The 27,689-nt window shown below is 37.0% G+C and overlaps 1 protein-coding gene across 1 annotated transcript; it reads right to left on the reverse strand.

The window, feature by feature from the left end:
- Positions 1-6,779: 6,779 nt before the first annotated feature.
- On the reverse strand, positions 6,780-22,931 carry ASIC5 (acid sensing ion channel subunit family member 5). The gene is made up of 10 exons (XM_062493710.1): positions 22,892-22,931; positions 20,404-20,710; positions 18,266-18,497; positions 16,994-17,113; positions 15,928-16,077; positions 15,174-15,321; positions 13,608-13,664; positions 11,353-11,521; positions 7,611-7,702; positions 6,780-6,979 (listed from the first exon to the last, which is right to left on the reverse strand). Exons 1-10 carry the CDS (start codon positions 22,929-22,931, stop codon positions 6,780-6,782), a joined length of 1,515 nt encoding a protein of 504 aa, XP_062349694.1.
- Between the last annotated feature and the right edge of the window lie 4,758 nt (positions 22,932-27,689).

Consider the following 27,689-nt stretch of genomic DNA (forward strand, 5'->3'; position numbering starts at 1 on the left):
ATCCAGAATTTTGCTAGCTTTAGCCACTATTGCATAGTTTGTTGTTAATGACATTCGTATTGATAAGTAGCTGTTGCATATTTTCCTTACTGGGCATCCTAGGTCTGGTCTTGGTGTCATGTGAATTACTGATCAGTTTGCTGAGTTGATATTCTTTATTAAGGCAAAAATGTCAGAATTATGCAGTTGAATTCAGAACTATATTTGCTGACTTAACACCATGAGAATGTGATGAGTGTTTTATGTAAGGGTTAATTAATGGAGCTTAATAGCTGAATTCCATTGCTGGGTGCAAACTCGGTAGAAGATCATACCTTTAGAAGGTTTATTTCCTGTTTGGTATTTTGAAAGACACAGAGGTTAAGAAAGCAAAAGTCTAGTGTTTCCATTAGCAGAGCAACTGTTTGGCTCCTCAGCCCTCCTGATTTTCTTCAGAGATATGAACTATGCCATCATGAGAAATACTCTTCTTCAATTGGAAACTACACCTTCCTCCTCCCCAAAGAGATGTTTTTCACCCTTGGATGTATCTTTGGAATTGAATACTATTACTAATTTGCTAATAATGTTCTTGATTTTCAGACAGAGTTTTCTGGCAGAAGTTTCTTATTGGCTTATTGTACTGGAAACTTCCCATGGAGTCTGCAGAAACTGGCAATATCAGCCAGTGAGAATTCAGTCATGTGTCAGCAATATTGTCTCCAAATATAGATGTAAATATGCAGTATGCATATCATAATGCAGTATTTGCTAGCATCATCAGCAGATCTTATGTGGGTGAGTATTTGCTGGAGCAAACCCAAAGCTGTCATCAAAACAACTGGGTGACAAGAAGTTGTGCTGTCCACATAATTTGAAACCGTTGTTTCTCCACCCTTCTTCATACACCAGGTGAAAAACATGTTTGCCTTCTCAAGGGAGGCTCAGGAAGAGTCATGTTTATCTCATGATGGTGCTGTTGCTGTTCTCTGCTTACTCTTAAGGCCATTTGTTTTGAGACATCTGAAGTTTCTATGCAAGCAGTAAGAATGAGAGAAAAGGTAGTTGCCCTATCTAACCACACTTTCTTATCTGACCAAAAAAAGTGGCATCTCAAATACACAGGTGCTTTGAATTGAGGAACAAACCAGGTGCCTTACAGTTTTCTAAAGCTGAAGGACCTTTGGAACATGGTTTGCATTTTGTGAGGTACTTCATACAGCAGAGTCCTTGTCTGAACTGGAATACTGGAAAATAAAGAACAAGGGCTTATGATTCAGGACAAATGAATTCTCTAAAATCTGGTGCTGTACTGCACTCTATTACTTCACTTTCCTCAGGTATTTTTTTAAATTATTTAGGTCTTTTAGTAACAGTGTTGCCTTTTATTTTATTTCTCCTACTTTTACTGTTTGCTTAACTTCAATGTTTAAACAGTGAGCAGCTTCTTATAATTAGTTTTAAAACAGACCTTTGTGATGTTTCTCTAGTCAAATAAGGCTTTTTTCCCCCCCTCATACCTGGTTTATTTCATGTGGGGCATTGTTTTCCATTTTTATTCATACATTGCTTAGATGTTTGGACTAAAAAAAAACCAGAAAATTCCATTAATTCAGACTTCAGGAGAAGATTAAGATGTGATGCAGCACTTCCAGACTAGAGCACATACAATCTATAAGTGAACTGTATATTTACATGGGCATGGTCTGAAGATGTTTGGCATTTTATGGTGGAAAATTTCTGCTGAACTCTGGATCAGTGAGTAACAGGTAATGAGTCCCATACAGTGGAGCTAGAAACATTTTGGTGTAATTCAGGATTACAAATGTAACAGGCCAGGTGACCAACAGGAACATATTCCTGGGCTCATCCTATTAGCCAGGATTTGCAGTAGGCCTTCTAAGTATTTCTTTGTAGTTACTCTACGGGAAGACCTGGTGGATACTCCAGAAAAAGGGGTTATATTAAAATTCTTAGCTAGTTATTGGGAGTATCAGTTATGGAAACTGCATAAGAATTGAGTCATTGTTGTGGGAGGCATATGGGTTGAGTTGAAAAACACCAGAAGAAAATTTTCATTTTTAATGAACTGTTTTTGCATATTCTGTGGTGTGTGTGCAGCCCTGACAAACCCACGTTTTTTACAGCTTTTGCACAAAAGCATTCCTTGTTGTAACTGTTCCTATTTCTTATCTTTAGCTGATTCACATTATGTGAGGGATACATCAGGAATGGTCAAGTGTGTAATCATCAATCCTGCCTTGTACACCTATTTGCCAAGTCTTAAATAGGTAGAAGTAGATTAGGGAGCCCAATGCTGTCTTCAGATTGAAAGCCCCAAGGGACACAACCTGTGGTGTTTTAGTGTTCATCTCTTCAACATAAAATGACTGGCTAAGGTGAGAGTGGCTTTGAAAGTGTCACAAAGTAGGCAGAAATACTAAGAATTATAATGTGGACTATTATCCTTTACATTAAAGACCTTGAAGTGTATTGGAAGTGTTACTAAATTTGCTAAAGTTCAGGGTTATTTCTTTGAAAGTAACCCCCAAGAATTAGCAATGCAAAATATGTACTAGTTATGCACTTAACCAGACTTCCTGTTGCAAAATTGCATGCTTCTCTGGAGATAGAAGTGTTTTAGTATTTCACCTGGGGAAAGAATAGCTACATGTGTGAACCTCTGTCTCCTGGTTTTGTGGAAGTACCCCTGATCCCAAAAGATGCTAAAAAATAACCAAACCAAAAAGCACAAAAACCCCACTACCTTGGGTATTACTGTCCTGAGACAAGAGATAGGTGGGGATTTCCTGTTTAAACATCAATTGTGTAGTGAGAAGAACCGTTTGGAAGTTTTTGTGTTCTAAAGAAGCTTTCCTTCTTGTGGTGGCTGCTTTTAGTGAGGAGTCAGCAGAGGTGAGCATCTCCTGGTGGATAAAGGGACAGAGTGCAAGAGAGTTAACAGTGCAGGATGGTCATAAGCAGCATGAAGGAGATGTGGTGCAAACCACGGATTTGCACAAGTATCCTCACCATACATTATTTATTATTTATAACCCTGTCATGTTTCAACGTTGCACTAAGTAGTTAATATGGTTTGAAGTTGGAGATATTTCCTGTATCCTGAGTTTATTAAGTACAACTGCCAACACAAAAATGTGTTTAACTCTGGATACAGTCTGGAAACACTTCATACTTCTAGAGACAGTGTGAGTGAAACACTGTGGTTTATGTTTGTCTGGGAGTTTTTAGAATTTCATTATTGGATTGATGTTTGGATTTCCAAAATACTGTGCAACTGTGAGGCAGTGTTTGTTTGTAAGAAACATGGCTGTTTCATGCTGCCATGAGGTACTGCTCAGGTGAGATGGAGTTATTTTCTGAAGTTTTCCCAGCACCAGATTCACACACAGTGCAAATACTTGTATTTGGGCTAGGGTGTAGGTGCAGCTAACTACCTTCAATCTTGACTGATTATATAAGGAAATGCTTCCCCCCCCACCCCAGGTAGTTGCAGGTTAAAAAACTTGTGAGGATAATTATTTTACCTTAACCAACACTTTCTTAAACAACATTAGATAAGCTGGCTTGAATAAGCTCCTTAAGAAATGCTTTGATCATCTTATTTTGATGCAAAGTGGGGATGGCTGTATACTTTTGTTTGCTTGTTTTCCTCAGAAATCAATCTAAACATACTGCTGCAAAGATGATGTCTCAGTTCAGTCTAAATAATAGCAGGTTTGCCAGCAGGTCCTTTGAAATACTTCCTCAGCTGATACATCATTAACCAGAGGGAAACAGTCTGTCTTCAGTTACACTGAGAAATTCTATAATAGGTGCTGGGAAATCAGCTGTGTGAGAGAAGCGTTGTGAACAGCAGCCTAAAGTAAGTGGGGCATCTACTGGTGAAACTTTGAAGTTAATTCATCTACTCCATGAAAGTCTGCTCCAAATCCTTCTGTACAGGCTATTCTGTACGTTCTACATTTTACTTTGCGAAATAAGCAAGTGACAGACCTGTTTCCTGAACTCTTTGGAAAAAAATGCAATTTCTTCTTTAATAATTCCTTAATTTCATACATTCCTTACTGGTGCTCCTTTAGAGATGTCTGCCATGTACATTGCAATCGTAGTCTTGTGAGACAGTTAGAAGAAAGGAAATAAGCTGAAGAAACTTGTCACAAGGTGTGATTTGTGTCTTTAGCTATTTCCAATGTTCCCCCAGTCTCTTATCACACTCTAATAGTTTATTAAAATGTCTGTCTTCATTGTGCCAGGAGCTCTGACACCCTGACCAGCTGCCCAGAGGTTGAAAATGAATACTATGTATAAGGCAATGAAACAATACTCTATGAAAAATACTTATAAAATTCATAAGGGAATGCAACAATACTCTATAAAATCCACAGCTCCCAAACACAGATCATTATCCACATAACTAAATTGCCTCCCTCTGTTCATCAGAAAACATATGTAACAGTGTGAGATCCTTTGCAGCATTAAATAAAGTTTAATGACTTCTGCACAATGCATTTAAAAATGTATTTTAAATTTTTATTTAAAAAAAATTCTACCTTGCATCTCTTTTTATCTTTCGATAAGGACTTGGGAGGAGCCCAAGTGGGCTTTCCCAATCATGTAATTTCATTGTTAGAACTACCATTTTCGAATCAATTGCTATGGGAAAAACTTCCCAGTGTGTTTACTTGGAGCATGGATGCGCACTTGTGGAAAGGAGAACAGAATAAGTAAGCAGCAAAGTAATGGTAAACCAGGAGGGGATCTGTTCAACCTGTTAAAATACTTTGCTCCCTCTTGTTATAGATATGACATTGTCACCCATCCAGTAAAGCCAGACATTTCCTTAACAGTTTTTAAAATTCTGTTGTTGTAACAGGGGATACATCTTAATACAAAAGCATCCTTACTTCTGCTCTGCTGCACAGCACATTTGCTAAATTTAGCTGTGCTGGGGAATCAATTGCTTTATATAATCTTATCACAAACCATTGCTGAGAAAAACCCATCCGAGTGTGTCACTTGACCTTGGGCAAAACAAGTCTTTGTGCTTTCTTCAGAGCTCCTTCTGCCATGTATGTTAAAAGAATCTGTAACCAAGCCATGATTTCAGCTGTCCAAAGTCAGAGTAGTAAGCAAAAGTTCTTTCAGTCTTCTAAACAAAGCAAAGATTTCAGTACATTCCGTTTCTGGGCTGGTGCTTTTTTTACTGATTTTTTAGCATGTTCTGTGTTTCATTTCACCTGAATTTTTGGACAAAAACAATACTACTTTTGTTTTGTTTAGTCCTTACAATACTAATGTTCTTTTATTTAACCCTTATTAATAGAAGCAAAGAAAACAAGTCATTGTGATTGATAGCTAACAAATGCTTTGATCTCTGAAATACAAGGTGTGCTAGATTACTATGTTTAAACTTTACCCTGCTTTTCTTTTATCCAGAGCTCAGATAATACCTGGTTCCTATTTCGAAACCTATAATTTCTTTTGGCTTAAGAATTCCACAGTTAGAAACAGTTTGGGGCTGGGAGAAGCCTTTGGAGAAATATTGCAGTATGTTTGCTCTGTTCTTTCCGTTCTTCCTCTGTGTTGGCTTATGCACACCTTGGACAATGGGGTTAGAATGACCTATTTGTAGGGCTGCTGAGCCAAATGTGCTTGGTAATAGTGAGGGGTAAAAGTTCCAGCAGAAGTGGTGTGACCAATGAAAAAGAATTGAGAAAAAGTATTCTTCGAGTTATGCTTAAGGTTAGAGGATAAAATCAAGGCATCTCTGTATAGGAAGCAAAACCATTTCCTGTGTTTCCTGAATTACATATCCTAGGGCTTATGTGGAAGGCTAGCTGTTGCCAATGATGGCCAAATGGTAGCATTTTCATTATTTTATGTCTGACCTTAAGGACTTGGCTCTTTAGTATTACTACTTTATTTAATCATCACAGTCTTCTTAAAAAAAACATAAGACTAAACCACTACTGCTCTGTAGGCCCAAACAGATGCAGGAAATCACAGAAGCTTTTCTGAAAACTTTTAAGTAAATAAATGTTCAGGAAGCCTGAATCAGCACCAAAACCACAAAATTCTTACACTGACTCATATTTAACGAGTGAATGATGAATTAGATGAAGCCTTTAGCCTTTATTTTCATCTTTCATGGCATTAAACACTGAACTTGACCCCTACTTGCCCACTTGCCATCCCACTTGGATGTCCTGTGGTTCTCTATAGTAGCTGGCAGAATGATGAGATTCTTTTGATGTGTTTCAGACAGATGGTACTGTAAATTTTATTGCTATTAAGTACATTCCTAATTGTTCTAGTCGAAGCTACTATATTCGTCACTCGAGTATGTTACAATGATACCTACTAGAAGAGTTGTTAATAAGGAACTTTCATTTTAAGAATAGCAATGCTACATATTTATGGTGGTCAAGAAATTTCTGTGAGATAAGTTGGCATGTGTATTATTTCTCATCACTCAAAACAGATGATAACTGGGTTGTGAATGCTAAATTGTATCATATGTCAGCATCACTTGCTATGCTATTTTAAAAATTAATTTATTAAAAGTTAAAGATTGCATTTTTGTTTAAATGAGAAATAGAGAGACACTTTGTGAAATATGCTCTTTAGAGTTATTTAGCACGTTAGATAGTTTTAGGGAATAAAAGGGAGAAGAAGGAGAGAAGAAAAGGGAGCAATGTAAAATATTACTGTCTCCTTTTTATCTCAAAAAGAAAGGGAATTTGCAAAACCAATTATTTCTGGACTTCTACAAGCCACTAACATTCTTGTATTCCCCTCTTTTTTTCCTTATGTGTTGGTTGGTTCTGGGAAGGATTGTTCCATTGAGGCATTTCAGGAGCTTTCAAAAGAAGAAAGATGCACATCCAACAGAAGTTAGTAAAAATATACTCTAGCAGTTCTATGATTGTAATCATACTGGCACCACAAAACAGTCCAAGCTGGCCACCTACATCAGCTACAATAGAAGGAAAAAAACATATGTCAACTAAATCATCTGGTTTAGTCTAGCAGGCAAACAAAACCCTGCCAGGCTCAAGTGTTAAATAAATTCGATATACATAATCCATCACTTTAAGAAAACAATTGATATTCTTAAGAAAGTTTACTGAAGAAGACTAATGTGTTTTTGAAAATTCTAAAGAGAGCAAGTATAACAGAAGACATCCTACTGTGAAACAGATACTTAAAATATTTACTACTTCTATGCCTTTTTAGCTGTTCCCTTGCTTCTCATCCCCATATTTTCCCTCTCCTCTCCAAATCCCTAAAATACCACTATTTTACAGTCTGGTGTGTGATAGAGCAATAAATTTGTGCCAAACTTAATTCTTACTCTCAGCTGCTGACCCTACAACAGCTTCTTTAATAGAAGGAGAGGCGACAAAAATGACCATGAAACAAACATTATTACTATGATAATATAAAAATTATGGCTTCTTGTTCAGAAGGCCACATAGTTTTTGATTTAGGAGGAGAGAGAATTAAAGAAACAGGGTGTTTTTTTTTTTTTTTGTCTGGTGTTTTTAAAATTATTATGTTTAGATTAATTATTAATAAAAATAAATAAATAATGAACATTCACTTACCAAGTAACTCAGAGATAGTCAGGGCCTTCTGCTGCTGTGTTATTTTGTAGCTCAGATCATGATATTTAATCTCAATACGCACAAGGTTTTGCCTAATGACAAATACATAGAGTTTACTTGAGACAATCAGGAGTGCTGTTCATTTTTGCCAACATCTGTCAGCATGGTCTGAGTTCAGGGAGAGGGATGGTGTCCTTTAATGAAATATTAGATGAATGTTATCAAAATCAGTTACATGAGAGAAGGATAAAACCCAAAGTCCTAACAACAACAGCAGTTTAAAAGGAGTAGATCTTCTACGTTGAAAAAGTAGCTCTAGATCTGTACTGTGGGACAGACTCATGCTTTTTAAGGGTCACTGAGAGACACTTGAGTGGAAATGTCAAGCACAGTGTCGCCTAACACTCTTGATTATGTACAACTGCATATTTAATTGTGCTTGTTTCAACTGGCATGTTTGTGCAGAACACTGCTTGTCCTAAATTTGGATGTTCAGTTCTACCCTCTGCTAGTAGCCTCACTTACCTAATTATATTCTCGCCTGCTGCAAAATTGGAGGAGTAGGTAAGTCTCAGCTGGAGCAAGACCTGTTTAATGATTGAGTAAAGGGCTCCTCTTTATGATATCTTGTCTACAGAAAGGCTCTGCCTGTATCCTAAATTGAATATAAAAAAATGGGTTTGGAAGAAAACAGACACCAAAACTGATTGCACACATAATGTCAGTGGCTCGATGTCCAAGTAGAGTATTTGGACCAGCGCTGTTTGACATCCTTTTTAGTGACATGGGCAGTGGCACTGAGGACTCCTTCAGCAAATTTATCGATGACACCAAGCTGTGTGGTATGACTGACATGCTGGAGGGAAGGGATGCCATCCAGAGGGACCTGGACAGGCTCGAGAGGTGTGCCTGTGTGGACCTCACATAGTTCAACAAAGCCAGGTGCTAAGTACTCAACCTGGGTCAGGGAAAGCACAAGTAAAGTACAGGTTGAACAGAGAATAGAATGAGAAGAACCCTAAGTGGAGGGTGTTGAGAAGCTCAACACATACCAGAATGTATACTTGCAGCCCACAAAGTCTGTCAAGACAACATTGAAGGAAGAGTGACCAGAAGGTCGGGAGAAGGTCCGCAAGAGTGGAGTGTTTTGTCCAGCTCTGGGGCTCCCACCATAAAAAGGATGTAGAGAGAGTCCAGAGGAGGCCATGAAGATGATCAGAGGGCTGGAGCACCTCACCTATTAGGACAGGCTGAGAGACTTGTGGCTGTTCAGCTTAGAGAAGAGAAGCCTCTGGAGAGAAATTAGCCTTCCAGTACCTAAAGGGCCCTTACAAAAAACATAGAAAGTGACTTTTAACAAGGACATTTGGGGATAGGACAAGGGGGAATGACTTTAAACTGAAACAGGGTAGGTTTAGATTAGATATTGGGAAGAAGGTCTTTACTGCGAGAGTGGTGTGGCACTGGAACAGGTTGCCCATAGAAGTTGTGGATGCCCCATCCCTGGTGGTGTTCAAGGCCAGGTTGGATGGGACTTGGAGCAACCTGATGTAGAGGGTGGTATCCCTGCCAACAGGGGTTGGAACCTGATGATCATTAAGGTCCCTTCAAACCCAAACCCTTCTGTAATTCTTCAGAAGTGTTGACAGCTACAGGTTTTTGGTTTGATGGTGGCAATCAGCTCATTAACAATATTCAATATTCATGAAAATAAATTATTTTCTATACAAAATCATCACTTCAATCTCTTTGGGTGATAATTCTAAAACTCAGGTAGCACTAATGTATAAAAATAATCTTATTCTCCTAGATTCTGTTAGTAAGGCCCTTGTAATGGATTTGCTAACAGAACTATCCAATAAATATTTAACTTTTTTCTCCTTACATCTTCAGAAATAATTTCATCTCTATGTTTTATAGTTTGAAATGTGTACTCAATGTGTTGGCAGGATCCCTATTGGTTAAGGCCTGGCAACAGGGGAATTTCTTGTATGTATTTCTTGCTTAATTGAATAATTACAGAGTTGCACATGATGTTTACAGACAATTAAATAATCAACAAAGATAAAATGTCTTCTAATATCGTTTGCATATAACAACAGGTTGAATTTTCATAATGTTCATTTGGAACAGATTTTTTAATAGGGCCTGTAGATATAGGACAAGAGGTAATGGTTGTAAACTAAGAGAGGATAGATTCAGACTAGGTATAAGGAAGGCATTTTTTTACAAGGGTGGTGAAACACAGGAACAGATTGCCCTGAGAGATGGTGAATGACCCATTCCTAGAAACATTCAAGGTCAGGTTGGACTGGGCTCTGAGCAACCTGTTGTAGATGAAGATATCCCTGCTCATTGCAGGGGAGTGGGACTAGTTGACCATTAAAGGTCCCATCCAACCATTTTATGATTTGTATAGTTCCTGTGAATGTATAAATGTATGCAAACATTTGCAGACTAATGGCTTCAAAAGTGAGAAAACTGAAGTCACTGAGACAGTGAAACTCATAGATATTTAATGAACCAAATTTTCTCCAGTTGTTTCTAAACATACTTTGAAGTTGTATATACTGTGAGTTCATATAGCACTTGCTTTAGTACTTATTTGTACTACTGACATCTCTGGCTATGAGAAAGAGGCAAGTCAGTATACAGAACTGTATTAAATTTTCTTGGACAACTAGATCATATGTTTCTAACAAAAAAAATCTGGAAATAATTAAATTTTTGTCTATAAAAAATCTTGTCTTTGCAAGGAAGTCTGGCACCAATTGTTTATATCGTAACAGTAAGGCACATGTAGTCTATTAAAGCATAAGGACACACGGCGTCTCTGAATTTAAAAGTATGCAGATTAGGTCAGTGCAGTCTGCATACTGAATAACACAACTCGATGCATAACATGAGTCCTATCACTTTTTCATGCATAAAAGATGTAGTCAGTACTGTTCAGATGTTTTCACACTAGAAGGTTGTGTTTGTTACCTTCTGTGTTTTTTATCTTCTGTTGGGTGGAAAACTACCTCATTTTTTCTCTGTAGTGCTTTCAATCGCACTTTTTTCACTCTTGTGCTATCTTGTGAGAATTAATGTGGTACCAAAGATTTTCTAAACAACTTTTATAATATAAATGGTGTTAGGGAATTCTACTATCAATAGAAAATATTACTAAATTTGTGGTATTACTACTACAATAAAACCCAGGTCTTCAATACTTAAAAAGCTTCCTTGGGGAATAGGCTGAAAGGAGAAAACCTTTATACAGCATCTATTTGTGTTTTTTCATTGCCTTAATTTGTGGAAGTGTGAAGATTTGTCTTCTGTACTGAATTGATTGTGTGTAAGTTCCATAACTCTGCATATTTTTTTCCCCCTAATTGAAACAGTGATCAAAAACTATGTTCTAAGAGATTAGCAACAGAGAAGGTAATTGAGAATATTATGTTGTAATTGCATAACTATTCTTTGTTATCCAGTCTTAGGTGTATCCAAGTATATTATATACATATATATATATGTGTGTGTGTGTGTATGTGTGTGTATAGTACATACATCAATATAGATATGAATTTGTATAAATCTTAACCAGTGTTGTCCAATAGATTACATTATCTCACAGACAATGATAATAATACCACACATAAAATATCTTTGTAAGGTCATATTTTCATCATATGCTCTGGTAGCATGGTTGAAAGGAATTGATAATTTCTTTGTTAGACAAGGTATAAAGCAAGATTACCTGATGTATTCTGGGCTTTTCTTCAGTTTTGTAGAAAAATATTTTATGGCTTTTTCTCCTCCAAAGTTTGAATAGGTGACAGTGGTAGGATAATCTGTTTCTTCACATGGGGCAGGGCAAGTGGAATTGTGTGTTCCTACTGAACACAATCCTTTTATCTCTATATCATCTGGAAATTTCAGAAGAAATCATTTATATAATATTTCTAAAAAACCACAGAGTTTAAAAACTTTATAAAAAATACTTACTAAATTACTGTTAATTGTCTTTGATAAATGTGTGGATTAATTACCCCAAGAAAAGTGGATATTTACCCGTTTTGAAGGATCAAATAAGTATTTGCAACTGTCATTTGGGAAACTGGTGCACAGAAACAAGGGTTGAGATATTTTTCTCACTTTTTCCAAAGAAATACAGCATCTCTAAGTGTTTCTGCTTTTACCAGTGCTTTTATGTGCTTATTACTTCTCACACACAGTTAAATAAAAAGACAACACAAGACTTCCTATGCTTTTGCTAGCTTTCTAATTAAATACTTAGGTATATATTGTTGGTCTTGATGCCTTAGTGTTGGAATTTCCCCTGGTCTCTCTGACCTGCCTTGGCTAGCTGGGGTCAGAGAGATGGGGGATTTTTTATCCGGCATGGACAAAGACAAAAGATTAGAGGAGGCTCTCCTTCCCGGGATGATCCAAGTTTATTTTCCTGAAGAGTTCCAGGAAGAAGAGAGAGCAAGCATGGCAAACGTGGGGTATTTTAAATTCAACTCGGGGCGGACGAACCCCAGGTCACAGCCACTCATGGCTGGCCAGGGGGAAAAGGGAGGGGATAAGGGAAGGGGAGAACCACATTACAAACCGAGAGGGGAAACAGAACAAACCATCCTCAATGCAACACCAAACCATAAACAACACCTTAGTGCCTGACCTGCTCATTTCAGTGCACAGAAACAGCTTCCAGAGGAATTCCAGTTGTAATTTGCTACCATCTGATAACTCTAAAAACCTTGGTAAACTAAGTTCACTTTACCTTAACCCCTGCCTGCCATTTGATAATTGGGCTCAAGAGAGCTAAGAAGGCTTAGGGAAAGCTTTGTCTTTTCAAATACCAAAGAGAAGTCATAAAATTCTGCAGGTCTGGCTGCTCATGAAAGTGGGGAGCCATTCGTCTAACAGGGAGTTACAAAACTAATTACAGAAAATAATAATTACAGAAATCTGGCAAAGCTAGAGAAAAACAATGTGGATGAAAAATTGTAAGGCATAAATGTTTCCTAAGTAATAAGCCATCACTGTAAGATGAGTACTGTAATCTGCTTCTGATGCACTATTTGTCCTGTTTGTGGGGTGGCAGAGGTTGTGTCTGTTTGCTCTGTTTGTGGGCTTTTAACTTTTGCAAAGCACAGAGGAGGATATATCTCAGCGTGTTAGCTGATGATTTGAAATACTCCCTAGGGATTGCTGGGGTTGTGGATTTTATTCTGGAGAGGCAGCCTTTAGAGCTCCTAAAATAATGCTCTTCGAAGATCCTGCAAATACTGGTTAAGTATGCTGTTTAGTGAGATTTTGTTATCAGATGTCTTACCTCTCCTACACTGTCAAAGGAGAGTCAGCCCCTAAAATGAGATGCTGGGGACCATATATCTACAAATCTTCTGGGATTTGCTCTGAATCCTGTTCATCCTGCAGGGGAAGTTACTTCTCAGGTTACCATTGTAAGTATTTTCTAGTCTGTTGTAGTGACTTAAAATTTCATACCCACTGTGTACAGACTATTTGTTTATGGAGAAGAATTAATGCATTTGGAGTGCGTTCAAAATTTATAATTTACTTTAAGAAAGATAGAACTTTAAAGTCCAGTAATTTCTGTTTTTACCAGTTAACAAACCTGTTATTACAGTGCTGTTCACTCTTCTTGCACAAAGAATACAACATTGGATCTAGAAGGATACCATGAAGATTTGAAAATGCTAGCCGGAGACTTGGTAATTGAAAACACATTTGTTGGATGCTCTTCCATTTTAAACCACTTCTGATTGCTAAAATGAATTATTCTATTAGTAATTAGTACATATGTGTGTGTGTATATATATATATATAGCATGCTCTGTCTGGTCTCTGTTTTCAGAATACTAAATGAACTGGGATGTACTCCATTTCAGATTATTTTCAGTATTTTGATCAGTATTTTGATTTAATTGATAGATGTTGTCTACTAATTGGATTTCGCTTAAAAAACATGAAGTTATTACTTACAGACTGCTGGGTAAACACATTTGTAAAACTTCAGCAAGTCACATTCTGTTCCATTTCCTAAAAATAAATAAAAATATTTAGGAGCTTCAATTAACCATCTAACCCTTAGCTCTATTTGTACTAAACTGAAATGTAATGTCTTCAAAGCCTGCTCACCACTTCATGTTAATGATTACACAACTGAGAAATCAATTCAGTTGGGCACAGTGCAGTTGCCAACACCAGGAGGGGTACAGAGTGAAGAGACACACCAGACCAAGCCCAGAGGCTGCTGTTGGAGAAAACACCTTCATTATGTGTACTAGCCTGAACTGCCTTTAAGCTTGTGGTTCATTCTTTGTGTTAGCTTACTAAAGACATGAATTTTTGCTTTTCCTAGAAGAAATGGGAAAAAAAAAAAAAAACAACAAAAAACCCCAGAGTAAGGTACATTTGATATGTGATTACATCCCATGTGTTTCTGCAGAAAATTTGAACTGCATGCAGGAGTTTTTTGAGACCTAGGGGGTAAGATAGAGCAAAATTTTCAGATTTCAGATGGCCTCAGTTTCACCCCATTTTTAATTTTTTTTGTTCACAAGTAAATGTTGTGTAGCAGTTTAGCACACAGTTCCAGAAGGCATTGCTCTCCTTTATCTAACTGTCCTTGTATAAAGTTGTATAAAGCTGTCACCCCAGGCATGGGAGATCCAGACTTAATTGCCTTGGCAACCCCCATTCCATGACAGTTTGGAGAAGACTGCCAACCTCCTTTTCCTGTTTCTCAAACAGGCTAGAATTTACACATTAATGGGTCTACTTTAGTAGGAGCATTCTGTCTTGCTTGAACATATTTAAAGAATACGAGTCAGAAAGTGCAGGGTTTCTTATGGCTTTTCTTGTGATGTAGTGGCTTTCTTGCCCACCAGTTGTGAAAAAAGAGGTGCAAGAGCAGAGATTTGGGTTCCAGCTCTTGCTTTACGTGACACTATTGTCCTTACATTTAATGCTGAAAAGGTGTGAGAGCTCATTGTTACTGCTTTTCTAGAGTGATTTAGAAGCCTGGATACTTTAGGGGAGTATTACTGCATGCACCTCAAATGCTCCACATTTGAGGCTGATTAGAAGGCTCCATACAGCTTTTTGGCTTTCGTACAGCCTTTGCTGCTAACAGGCTCTTTCCATGGCTCGTGTAGGGGTCCTCAGATTCTGTCTTCAAGCAAGCTCTTCTGCTGTGGTTGCTGAATGCCTGCCTGTGAAGTAGATTGCCTGGATTACATGTGAAAATATATGCCTTCCAATGGATTTAGTTCCAGCTTCTTAGGAAGTCAGGTTGAAGACTACAGACCTGTCTCACACTCTGAGGCATAATTGTTTCTATTTTTTGGACTGTATCCTAAGAATAGACAATGACCCAGATGCTAGGTCTAGGCTTGACCAAATATCTTGCTTGTTTCCTTGGAATTTTAATTAATCTTAGGTGGAGATTTCCCTCAAACATGTGCCTTATCTCCTTGGCTATTCAATAATGTGAGGTCTTCCAGGAAGATGATCAGTGTGTGGTATGATGATACTCCTGAGAAATACCTGGAAGAATGAATGGTAAACAGCCACACCAGTCCTGTATGTACCGGGCTTTGCATTCCAGCAAACATCCATTAGTACTATAAATCTTGTGGTACTGAAGCTTTATGTCAGGCTTGCACTCTCCCCATGGATATTCTTGGATAATTGACTGTAGAGTAATAATAACAACAAAAGATATAATTTTGGGGGGTCTGTTTCAAACATAGGTTTTGCTTTCTTGCATCTTAAAGTGCTGCAGGAAGCCTGTTGAAGACATAAGATGTAACACTGTCATTTAATTAGAGGCAATTATAGTTCATGCTTTTGGGATTAAAAATTCATCTCCCCCTCTAGAGCAAAAGTAGGGCCTGATCAGACAGCTTAGTGCAAAATGATACTCTCTGCAGCTTGGATTCCGCTAGGAATGTGAGACCCCCCCCCTTAATGGTATCAGAATGTGTTGATAGGGAAATTCTGTGGTCTGTTATCATTATCTGTCAATGAGGCTGTAAAGTTACAGGGAAGAAAGGCTGACTTTGATAGAGACAGATTAGGAAAACCAGCGATATCCTCCCACTAAACAGCAGTAATTTCATTTGTTTCTGGAGGAAATGTTATTTTTTGGAGTCACTAAAGCATAGTAAATATTTTGCATTCCAAAATGTCTAATTTTAATTACTGTCTAAATTCCAAATGTCTAATTCATTGTCAGTGCTTCAGAAGAGAATTAGAGACAGTGAAAAACACTACTTCCAGTTCATGGCAAAGTCCTTACCTTCAGCTGGCGGATTGCGACCTGTGCGTGCATCCCCACTGGTGTCAGCAAACCTAAACCATCAAAACGTGGAAACTCTTGGGGTGAATGGATAACAAAAGTTATTCCAGCATCAGTATAACCAAGAGTAGGTTCATCAGTGAATTTGTCCTGATATGAAAAAGAATTGTTTAAAGTAGTTTTGGATTTGCTTGCCATCTGAACCTTTAGCCATATTTATTGTGGTACTATGCTATTTAGTAACATTTTTGGCAATTTGCAGGAAAGTATAAAAGCCAACTGACTTGAATTTCCTTTGCTCATTATCTCTGAGGGTTTCCTTCCAGTTGCTGTAAACTTTTAATCTTTTTATTCCTTTTGGCATCCCCCAATTTTAGATACAAGAAGTTACAGGTGAACGTTTGCTCATAACTTTGAGATTTGTTCCTTCTACTTGCAACTACTCATCACATTTCAGCATATTCTCTTCAAAACTTTTCACTCCTGACTCATAATTCCTATAGAACAAGAGCCAATGTCTAAATCATTTATCAGTCTGTTAGTTTTCTTCCCTGTTCTCACAAGGTGATATTCCCTGTTTTCTGCTTTTTGTTGGTCAAAGACTATTTAGTGTCAGAAATAATTTACAGTGCAAAGGCCAGGTATTGGCTGGCACTGAGCTGCTGCAGCTGCTGTAACTTAAATTTGGTGCTGCTTAGAAACTGGTACCAGGTGACCTTCCCTACTGGGCCTTTTATTTAAATGCACTGCTTGTGTAAAATTAAATTGCTTTTTGATGACATCTTTCAGTTGTGGGTGAACAATGCATGTATATGCTCACTCACAACCTTCCCCCCTTTAACTGTGGACAGTCAATAATAATTCTGTCTTTTAAAAGCTATTTGGGTCTTTCCTTTAAAATACGCTTTTACTTGGAAATAGTCTTGATTTTGAACTTTGTGCATGAAATTCTGGAGGTCTGTGTAAACCAAATCAAATAAAAATCCCAAAGCAAACAAAAAACCCCCTCCACTAATTTATAAGTTAGCATATGATTCATTGTTTATAATCCTTAGGATAGCTGTACCTGCTGAACATCAAAAAGCAAATGTAAGCCTCTTCCAGACAAGCTCACTCTTCTTGCTGAAAGATCATTGTGATTAAAAGTAAAGCAGTTGCCATATTCAGTGAAAACCTGTTCAAAATCCTTCAATAAAGGAAAATAGGGAAGAGTGATATGAAAGAAAGAACATTAGCAGTTTCCTTAGTTAATTACAATGCAAGAGAGGGACTACTGGGGTTATTGGGTTATTTTGTTTTATTTTTTTCCTCCAAAGTGCTCAATATTGCAATCAGAAAAGTGGTATTGATTAAATACTCAAAAGTGTTTCAGCTGTTTCTACAGAAAATGAAGTTTAAAGGAGAAATGTCACATTGGTTTTATTAATACTTATGAACGGCTCAGAATAATTTAATTATGTCCTGTGTTATTTTTGTACCTGTAACATTATATGGAAATTATATATTAAAAAATAACTTTTTTTTTCTCAATTTGCTGCTTAGTGAAGACTTAGTTTCAAAACTAAATGTCATATTACATATGAAAGTACAATATTTGCATTTTTTCCTGAAACAACCTCATAATTTGACTGCATCTCATTGCATTAGTTTTAGTTCTTAGTACTATTGTCTTCCAGTTAAGAGAAGTCTCTAATGCCTAATTTTAGAAACTACAGCATATCTAAAGGTTAGATTAAACTGAAAGGATATAGACCTGACTTCTCTGTTCACATTTTTCCGTTTCAAGTTGGGAATTCCTTTACAGAAGAATTGTCATAAAAATGGGATGATCATATTTTTGGCTATTGTCCCAAATTCCCAAAGATGGGCTGTTTTAATTTCAATATTTAAAATTCATGTGGATTCTGCATATAGTCACCCTGGCTGTCCATATCCTTAACCTCAAGAACAAAATTACAGAATCACAACATGCAAAAAAAACCTTTGAACCTTTGTTCAAACTGTCCGTCATTATAGGCCACTGGTGGAAAAGGTTGTTAGATACAGCCTGGAGGTATGACAGCTTTCAAAAGCTGCTGTCTGTGCAGAAGTGGCATTAGGCAGAGAGCAATTTAAACTGAAATTGCATCTTACAGCTCAAAAAGTCCAGCAGGCTGCCTCTGTAGTCAGTGGGATAATTGAGACCCTCGTGGTAATTTAGAGCAGGACTTTTGTTCTCAATTGTGTGACTATAAAGAACATAGGGGAGCAGCTGGGAAAGCTAGATGTCTTAAGTAGAGTATAAGAACATATACCCTTCCTCTCCATGCTACTGTTTTAATAAAATAAACATATTTACCTGTGGGTAACATGGCTTTCCAAAAAAATCACATTCTAGCAATGTGCTGCTGTTCAGATAAAATCCATTTTTCCTTGTAAAGTCTTTGATACTGAAGTTCTGGTTCCCAAGAAGGAAATCATTTAACTCCTGGGAATGTTTGTTTTCCATAGCAAATTTTTGGAGAATTGCAGATACAATGTTCCAAATTAAAAAAATTACTTTGAGGTTGCTCACTGCATGAGCTTGAAACCTGTCAATGAGAAGAAGAATTGCTTGGGATTCTGTAGTTTATAGGACTGATCTCAAGGCTGCTCTTGACAAAACTGTGACATAATTTGCTGTCTGTTCATAAACTATAAGTTATTCTTGCCCGCCAGGTTGCAGTTTGATCTCTACAACAGGCATAAACGATACAGTCTCTATCTCTAGGGCTGCATCTTCCATATCTGGAAATAGAAAATAGACCCCTTCCCATGGCTGTTCTGGTCAGTCATATATGAAACATTTCTGTTGTGGGTGGTTGTTTATTAAATTTTAAAAACTAAATCCCCTGAGCAGATTAACCATATAAGCAAACAACCAGATTTGTAGAACCAATGACAAACTGAACAGTTGTTTTTACATGTGGGAAACTAGCTGAGAGGAGCTGCCCCTTTCAAACAAAGCTGTCTTCCTTAATTTGGAAAACTGAATTCCAAGCGTGTCTGCAATAGTCTCATGTACCTGCTTTACTAAGGTAGTGCACCTCATTGAAGAGACAGTCTACCTTCCCGTGAGCTGGTGGCATGGTGGTTTAAATCAAAGGTGACCTTTACTCTTTGAATCCACTTGAAAAGTCTCAAAAACATGAGAATACTTTGGTGGTGCTTTCCTTAAGTACAGCATTGAGGTTCTTCATTTAAGTAAATTAAGGCTTTACAGAGGTTAGAAATTTGAAGAGAGAATAAGCAGAAATGAAGCTATAATGCCATGTTATTTAGAATGGACATTTTATCTTATTTTTAGAAATTTATTAATGTAACATATTTGTGTAATAGATCTTAATGCCCCAATTTAAAGAAGATTAGTAGGAACAGTTCTTCACAACTGAATTTCAATCAAAAAATAAAGACAAAGGGAGTGCTGTGTCTCTTTGTCCTGCTAATGAAAAAAATCCCAGTTAATTAAAACAGGAAGGGAGGATAAGCACAGTATCACCGGCAGATGGATATGGCAGCAAACTGTTATTTAGATGGAAAAATGCCATGCTCAGTAGCTGACTCCTTACAGCGTGCTGCTGCTATAGTTACAAGAAGTGAGATATGCTTATAACAGCCAGCCCACTGCAACTTCTGTCTGCAGTGCACATTTTGTGGCATAACCCAAGGGTCGCTTTATGCAGGTGGCATAAAGTGGGAGTGGGAAGGTGGCATAGGGAGGCAGAACAACTCCATGTCTTTGAGACTTGGACTTCTGGCTGATTCTGCCAGCAAAAGGTAGAAAATAAGAAAACTTACTATTTTTTGAGGAAAAAACTGTGAATAAATTTTCTGTGTTCCTGAAACTTTTCCTCAATTGTGTATTTGCTCTAAAAATCAGGCCACAATTTTATGAAATTATTTTTGAAGTGGCTGCACTGAATGTTGGCTGCTGTCTTGAAATGTAGAAATCTGTAGTGAAGTTCTTGCTTAGATACATGATTTCTGCAAAAAGTCCAGATATAAGCTGGTGTTCTAAAGGCTGAGCACCTCTGAAAAAAAGAGCATCTGTTTTTCTTAAGATTTTAACCTTTGCATGAGGTTTCTACTTAAAATCATTTGCTAATCTTGTCTTTTATTTTTAACTTGGATGTGGCTGATGGCTGTCCCTTAGTTACACTGAATAGCAACACTCATACGTAGAACACTACCACCAGAGGTGTTTTTCTATTCCAGCTTATGTAGTGGATCTTAAAAATCATGTCATCTGAAGGAAGGGAAAGATTATAAAAGCAACCTCCTTTTCTTGATTCTCCTATTTTCATTTTCATTTAAGTACCATGTGGTGGTTTGGAAGACGCCCCTCATAGCCGTATTTTCCTTGGTTTATATGATTTATCCAAACAAGCTGTGGAACCTGACTGCTTTCAGATAAAGATGTATTGGGTCTCAAAAGCAAATAACAAACATATTTTTTACCTGTTCAGGTTGCAAAAGGTCACAGCGGGGAATTTGACATTTTCCACGTACTGAACCACCACTGTAGTCGTGGTTGGCCAGCTGAAGTAGTAGAATAAGCGACGGCAGATCTGCCAAATAACAATGGCAAGGCAGCCTGTGACTATCAGCAGCCACAGCACTCTGCGAGCCTTGCTCTGTGTGTGGACAATGTTATGCACGCCATGAAATGAAGTGGATGAGGCAAACTCGTCATGATACTTCCTTCTGTCATCCAAATCTGGAAGCAGTTTCTTTATTAAACACAATCGTATCTTTTCCAGTATTCCTGAATATGGAACAAAGTTATGTTTTTTAAAAAATTAGCATTTAACCATCACTTAAAAAAAGAATCCACATAATTCTGAATATGAAAAGCAGATGTAAATTTTCCCTTTAATTGTAAATTCTCTCTTTAAGTAATGAACTTGTTTCTGAAGATGGAAGAATTGTGTGCTGAGATGAGCTCAATGCTGTCCTGAGTACAATGTATATCTTGCAGTATTTCAAGCCCACAAATGTTTGAGCACTTTAATTTAAAAGAGTAGTTACACATCTGGGGAAAAGTGGATTTTTACATACCTCCTGGGTCTAAAACCATAGGTTGCTCTGAGCTTACATGAAAAGTTAAACATCTCATTTTTAGACAAACAACCCAAAACAGGACAGGTCCTTCACACGTGCTCTGACAAATAAGGTTAAAAATGAATGATATAAAATGGAATTTCACTCTTTCACTATAAAAAATTTCAGGATAAGACTTGGAAGTTTGCAGGTTCAAAAGAATATCTGATCTAATTTTCTTAAGTTCATACTTGTCTGATTCCATAACTTTGAAATGGGATGGGTTTAGTTTTCTTTTGTGCCATGTTTTCTGTAAACTGGCATTAAAATAAACCAATCCAAACCATTTTTAAATCAAAGTTTTAGGGCTGTAAATATAATGAATGTAATCAATACCTGCAACTGCAGTACCTTTCTTATGCTTAATGCTGAATAATCTTTTGAACATGGATTTAAACATAATTTTCTCTGCCAAAATATCCAAATGAGGGAAGCTTCATGAGACATTTTTTTTACCTTGTCATAATTGGATCACTCTTTTTGCAAAGTGCTTCTTTTACAGATTGCTATCCACTACTTTATTTTGGCTTTAAGTAAGTCCATAAGAATAGTAAATCAAAGAAAGTTTGTGAGACAGTTATTAATATCTGGAAATGTATTATTTAGATCAGTGTTTAATAGCAATTAAATGTTTCCCTTCTTCTGTTTTTAACCAAAATCTAGGTTTAATAATTTGCATGTGTCTTAGGGAAAACAAAAAAAGAAAAGGAAAAAAGAAGCCTTTTTAAGACTGACTTGCTCAAGGCTATTAGAGTTGGGCAAAGGAACAAAGGGATGTAAAACTCATCTGCCAGAACCACATCAGCCACATCGAGGCCACATCAGTACTCTGGGACATTTCTTTGGTCCGCATTCTCTGGACTGTGATAATGAAATCCCAGCTGGTGCTGGATTTCAAAATGTTTCTGAAGGGAAAGAATTTACTTTATGTTGTTCTTTCAAGGTCTGTGTAAGAACTTTGATCAATATTACATAATTTACTATGACCTCATTTTATCATCAGACAGTTTTCCGCTACAAAAGTGTTCAAAAGTTTCTCCCTTAGCTCTAATTATTATTGGAGCCCACTGCAAATCTGCTCAGCCATGTGTGGTTTTGTGCTGGAATGGAGAAGATTTCTGGTTTTGTTGTAGGCTTCTCTCTCACTAGCACATGGCCAGTGGGACGAGTTCTTCTCATGTTCCCCAAAAAACAGCAGAGGGAGAAGTACATTCTACACCTGCTCCTGTAGACTCCAACAAGAAATCACAGGCAAGCCAGATCCTTTTTTCCAAGGATAGTGCTGTGAGTGTTTACTTCTTCTATACTAGGTATGAGAACGATAGCATGTCCCTGCATTGAAGTCCAATGCCATCAAAAAACACTAGTTACCTTAATCAGCAGAAGTTTAACTTGTAATCTAAGCAAAAATGAAGCTAAGTTATATTTCAGCTCATGTGCACAGCTAGTACAATAAATAGTAGTAAGTAGAAATGATGTTTCAACTGAGAAAAACATTAAATGTTTTGCTTTTAATGTATAGGATTATCTAATAATAGCATGCTGTTGCTTTCATTAGCACTACCTTGTGACTGTTTTGAAGAATCTTTATGCTACTTCCAGATTTCTTTTGAAAATGCTGTTTAGAAATTGCCTAGTTAAAATGTATTAGCTTTATTCTAAGTACACAGAGGACCAATAGCTAAAGACTTTAATTTTTTAAGTAAGCATACAATTTTTTTCTACAAGCTTTTTTGAGTTCTCCCTTCTTCATTGTTTCTTGAAAAGGTACATTATTGCTACTTTTGGACAAGATGATTAACAACAAAGTTCTTGGTAAAGTACTCTGATATGCCTAGTCACATACCTTTGGCATCCAATTCAATGAATCTCCTGAGGTGATCCATGAGGCTGTGCTTATTTCAGTGAGGAAGGGATGGATAACAAGCTGCCTTACCATTGTGATCACTGCTAGGTAATGGCTTTTATAGAACTGTAAATGGGAGGTGATTCTTGATGACACATGGGACTGGGTAATTTACCTGCCAGGGTTGCTACATTTTTCCTTTTATTAGCACAGTCTACAATGTGAAGGAGAAGATAATTTTGATTACAGGATCAAATGTACATATTTATATGCATTTCAATTACTCATTATGCTAATAGTAGTGGAAGTGCAGTTGTGTATTGCATCACCTTACAAATTTCTTTCATATATTTTCCTTTTGTTTTAGAAAGACCAATTATCTTTCTAAAATACTGTGCTGTTCAGAACTGAATAGCTTCTCTTGAAGTAAAAAAGCAGCCTCTTTCTGGTCTGGAGGGCAATGTCTCTCACTAGGTTCCCACCAGGAACAGTGTGCAGTTCATCCACACTTTCACTAGCTGTCTTCATAACCAGCTCCAGATTTCATGTTCTTGTGGATATTTCAGCAAAAATGAGCTGTTACTCCCAAGAACTAACCCTGTAGGCAAGGATGAATATACATACAGGGTCAATCTTTCCAGCAAGGCCTTATGCAAGAGTACAGAGACTGCTTTTTTGTAGATGTGCAAAATTATCTTGTTTTAAATTTATTTCAAGAAAAGAACATCTAATAAAAGTGAATAAAAATACTAGAAGATTTAACTCTGGGATGTACTTGATTAATGTTTTGGGAAAAAATAAGAAAAAACCCTCTCACATTCTCTTTCTAACCTCTTCTGATCTCTTTATTTCTTTCCCTCTGTTAGTCATGTCCTGTTGGTCACCTACAGAGTTCTTGGGTTACCAGGTGTATTAGCTTGGCTTTTTGGTACCTCATTGCCTGGTTGCTTGCCATGACTGTGTTGTTAATGCTACAAGCAACAAGGTAAAGCACTGAACCCCATTGAATTATTCTTGGCTGACAGGATTCTGTGCTCTTATCTCTTGGAATTCTCAGCTCCATTTGTCACTGTTGCCTCACTGGTGGGACTCTCTGCCAGGAAAAGCTTTGCACAGCTCTTGTGTCAACTCAAGAAGTTTTTAAGATCTGTTTGTAACTTGAGCACAACTGATGCTCTGCTGAGCAGTTTTTGAGTGCTGCAGATCCATTGAATCCTATTAATGCAAACCACTGTAATTCACAGAACTCAGACAAACACCTTTTGCCCGAGTTGCTTGAGTTCATAAAACAAATTATGTCAATCTTTTATACTGTTATGTACATAGAATTAAGAAGAATAAACTGTAGGTTACTTGGTTCTCTATACAGCAAATGATTCAACTTAGTTTTCTTCTTTTTTTTATTTGTGTTGCTGCCTTAGAAAGTGTTGTTATGCTTATGCAATGCTTTAGATGAGCAAGGCTTGTGTTGTCCCCTTGCATCTTACATAAGAAATTAATTTGGAAAAATTTCTTTCTTTTATGGTTGTTTTATATTAATACTTAAGCAAACAGTAAGGCATGAAGACCAGCCATCTTATGTTTGTTCATCCTTCCCAAATGGCTTGGACAAACAGGTCCCAAGTTGTAAATTGGTCACAGGCAGCTTGCTCTGTCCACTCACTCCTAGCATATGTATCTATTTATTTAAACCACACATTCCCTAATACTTAATGCAGTAAAGATTAGGAAAACCAACTATTGACAGAAGTGGTCACCATTTTTTGCATTCACACATAATGCAAATTTTGTACTTACATTATTATTTGCAGTCAGTCTTAAGTGTTGTTCAGTTCTTATGTTATGGTGCTAAATTAAAAAAATAATGCTGCAGCCAGCATAACTACATAGCTATTTCCTGAGACAGATAACATGTTTCTGATAAAGTTAATTCTTTATAGCCTAGTTGCAGCAAAATGTCTTCTAAGAATTCTTATGGGTTGCTGAGGTAAAATACATGCATACACAAGTATGTATTTGTGTATCTTTAGCTTTCATTGGACAATATTGCATTTTTTTGGAATATATTAGTGTTTCTTTCCAATGCCTGTTACATTGCATGACCCTCTGTAAGTGCTTTCTTGACATTAATGCTTCTGATGTTTTGCTTAGCTCTCTCTTTCAATAGAAGCATCTCAAATATTACCTACTTTTAAGACAGAAGTAATGCATTTGCTAATATGGACAAATACTTTTACTCAGTTCATAAAAAAATATTATTTAAAAAAGGCAAAACAGAGGAAAAAACAAGGGAGTGATCACCACCTGAATTGTTATAATGTATTGTCATTACCATTTCATGAAATGCTGGTAACTAATTGTATATGCAAGCATCTGTCCTGCTTCTTCCTTTGAGCATGTACTGAAAGTGGATTCAGCAATGGGGGGCAGAAGGGGCTTCAGCAGGAGGTGCTCAAGGAGGGTTGGGGGACTCATTGAGTCTCTCTCTGCATTGACAAGGAATCAGCTATGACTGGAGAAATTATGAGCTCTTATAATTGATTTTTAATGCTTAAAGATATTAGAATTTCCTTATTTTTTGTTTTCTTATGTCTGTGTTATCCTGCCATAATTTAAACTGGTTACTCCTTCTCCCATCCCCTGCTGTATTGGAAGTTGCTTCCTTTTGAAAGGGAGGTATTTCTCACTTTTCCACCCACAATCTTCTCTTAGTTATACAGGTCAATTCTTTCTATCTTTCTTAAGGGGCTGTATTTTCTACATCAAACATCCATTGTTCTTGCCATCCTCTTCTGAATCCTTACCACATTGTCTTCATCTGACTTGGAGAGTGGTACCCAGAACATAATATAACAGATAAAGTTTTTCTGATGCTTGAAAAGAAATGAGGGATTCCATGCTATGTAGAAAATTCCAGTATAAGATTTGCTCTAAATAATTTCTTATTTGCAAGTTTGGTTATCACAACTGAAATTCAAAAGTTCTGTTCTTTGCATCGCAGAAACTGCACATGATTAATTTCAGTGCATTAAGGTAATTTTGAATTCTCACTCCTATATGTCAGCATGCATAGACTTTCCAGGTTTTTTTTTTCATTTGTCATTTTAAGAAGTGCACAACCTATTCCATCACCCCAGCTGTTAATGGTAATGCTGAATAGGATGAGGTGAGTACATTTTTATCAATGTTTCTCCTAAACCAGCCCTTTGCACTTTCCAGACAGCTGTACTGTGGAGTAAACAGCAGCACGAACTGAGCCACGTGGAGGCATGGGAGTAGCTTATGGTTACAGGTTTGTGCTTCACTGGACCTGACAGGTAGCCAGGATTTGAGTGTTCAGGAAGGGGAAAAAAGACTTTACTAACGAATTGCACTCTGCAATGTGTGGCTGCAAGGCATTTATAGAGAATATGTTTGATGTGGGACAACACTGTGGGATGTGTTCAAGATACGTTGTTTCTCCTAAGTTTACAGTTCTGGCTGGCATTGATCCATTTACATTGATGAAAGGGTGTTTGGACAATAGAAGTGAAAGGACATTTTCTCTGTACTTGGGAATAATTATCAGTCAAAAATTATCAGCATGTGAAGGAAATATTGCTGCATTCTACTGAGCCACAAATCAGAGACAGTGGGGGAAAATTTGTGCTGGGATGTGTGAAAAATAAATGCAAGTTAAAAGTGTGCTGGGAAGTGATGACACAGTTCTTTGTGTTTAAGAATTTGAACAAATGCAGTATTTAAAAAGAAAAAAAATAATCTTTCTAGCATTATCTCATCCCTTTGTTTGTAGTTTGCAAGACCTTGAGCTCTGTTCCTCCCCCAGGTACAAATGTCTGATTGGATTATTAATATTGCATCAACTTTAAGCTTGTTTGTTTTAGCCTGGAGTCACCAAATTTTAGTTTTCTTGAAACCAACAGTTAATTTCATGTGCTAGTTAGATAGCAGTTTGGAAAACTAACAGAACATTCACTTCAGCAGAGGACAAATTTTGGTTCCAAGTTTATCTTCTGCTCTTCACCTTCCTTTTATGTGTCTTTATTCACTTATCTCTTGTTGTGTTGTTAAATTGGGTGAGGAAGTGATTTTTGTTCAGTGCTGCGGAGTAGCCATAACAGTGAGGTTCTGGTTTAGGGCACTGGGGGTTTCACCTCTACAATTTGAGTTGCACTTTGTCAACCAAAACAGTAGCTGCTGTACTGCATTTCACTATTATAGTTGTGAGTTTTCTGAAATTATTTAATTACTATAATTTTGTGAGATTAGCAAGGCAACATCTTTACATAGAAAAGATATTTTCCTTTTGAGTACTTTGTCTCACAAACATCACAGCAGAATCTGCACAAATGCATAACAGGGACTACAAAATTATCATGCACCTATTTCTCATTAGCCATGAATTAGTACCAAACAAAAATGAAAATTACTTGATTATTTGGCAGGAAGTTTGAAACTTGCACAGGGAAATACTCCTTCACATGATATGTACTTGAGTTATGCAGTATTTCATTGCTGCAGGCTGTGGATTTACAGAATCTACAAAAAGGTTATTAAATGCAAGGACACAGGTATCTTAGAAAGTCCTGGGCTATCACAATTGGAAAGTTACATGAATATTCTGGGGAAATTATTGCACTGTAAGGTTGCTTGTAAGCTTGCTTTTTAGTTTGTTGGGTGAGTTTTTTTGTTTTAGGTTTTGTTTTGCTGATGGTGTTTTGTTTGTTAATGTTTGTTTCTTTTGTTCTAATAGCTCTTTCAAGAACTCTTTTACTTTCTCTTTGAAACTTTTCAGCAT

Source organism: Cinclus cinclus, chromosome 5 (assembly GCF_963662255.1).
Source record: "Cinclus cinclus chromosome 5, bCinCin1.1, whole genome shotgun sequence".
Lineage (NCBI taxonomy): Eukaryota > Metazoa > Chordata > Aves > Passeriformes > Cinclidae > Cinclus > Cinclus cinclus.

Excerpts from the sequence above, each read along its gene's own strand:
- ASIC5 (XM_062493710.1), bottom strand. The coding sequence starts at position 22,931 with ATGGATCACCTCAGGAGATTCATTGAATTGGATGCCAAAG. Across the intron at positions 13,665-15,173 it reads TTTACCATTCATTCTTCCAG|GAAATGGAACAGAATGTGAC; the intron begins GTATTTCTCAGG and ends ATTTATTTTTAG. Across the intron at positions 7,703-11,352 it reads AAAAGCCCAGAATACATCAG|GCAAAACCTTGTGCGTATTG; the intron begins GTAATCTTGCTT and ends ATTTGTCATTAG.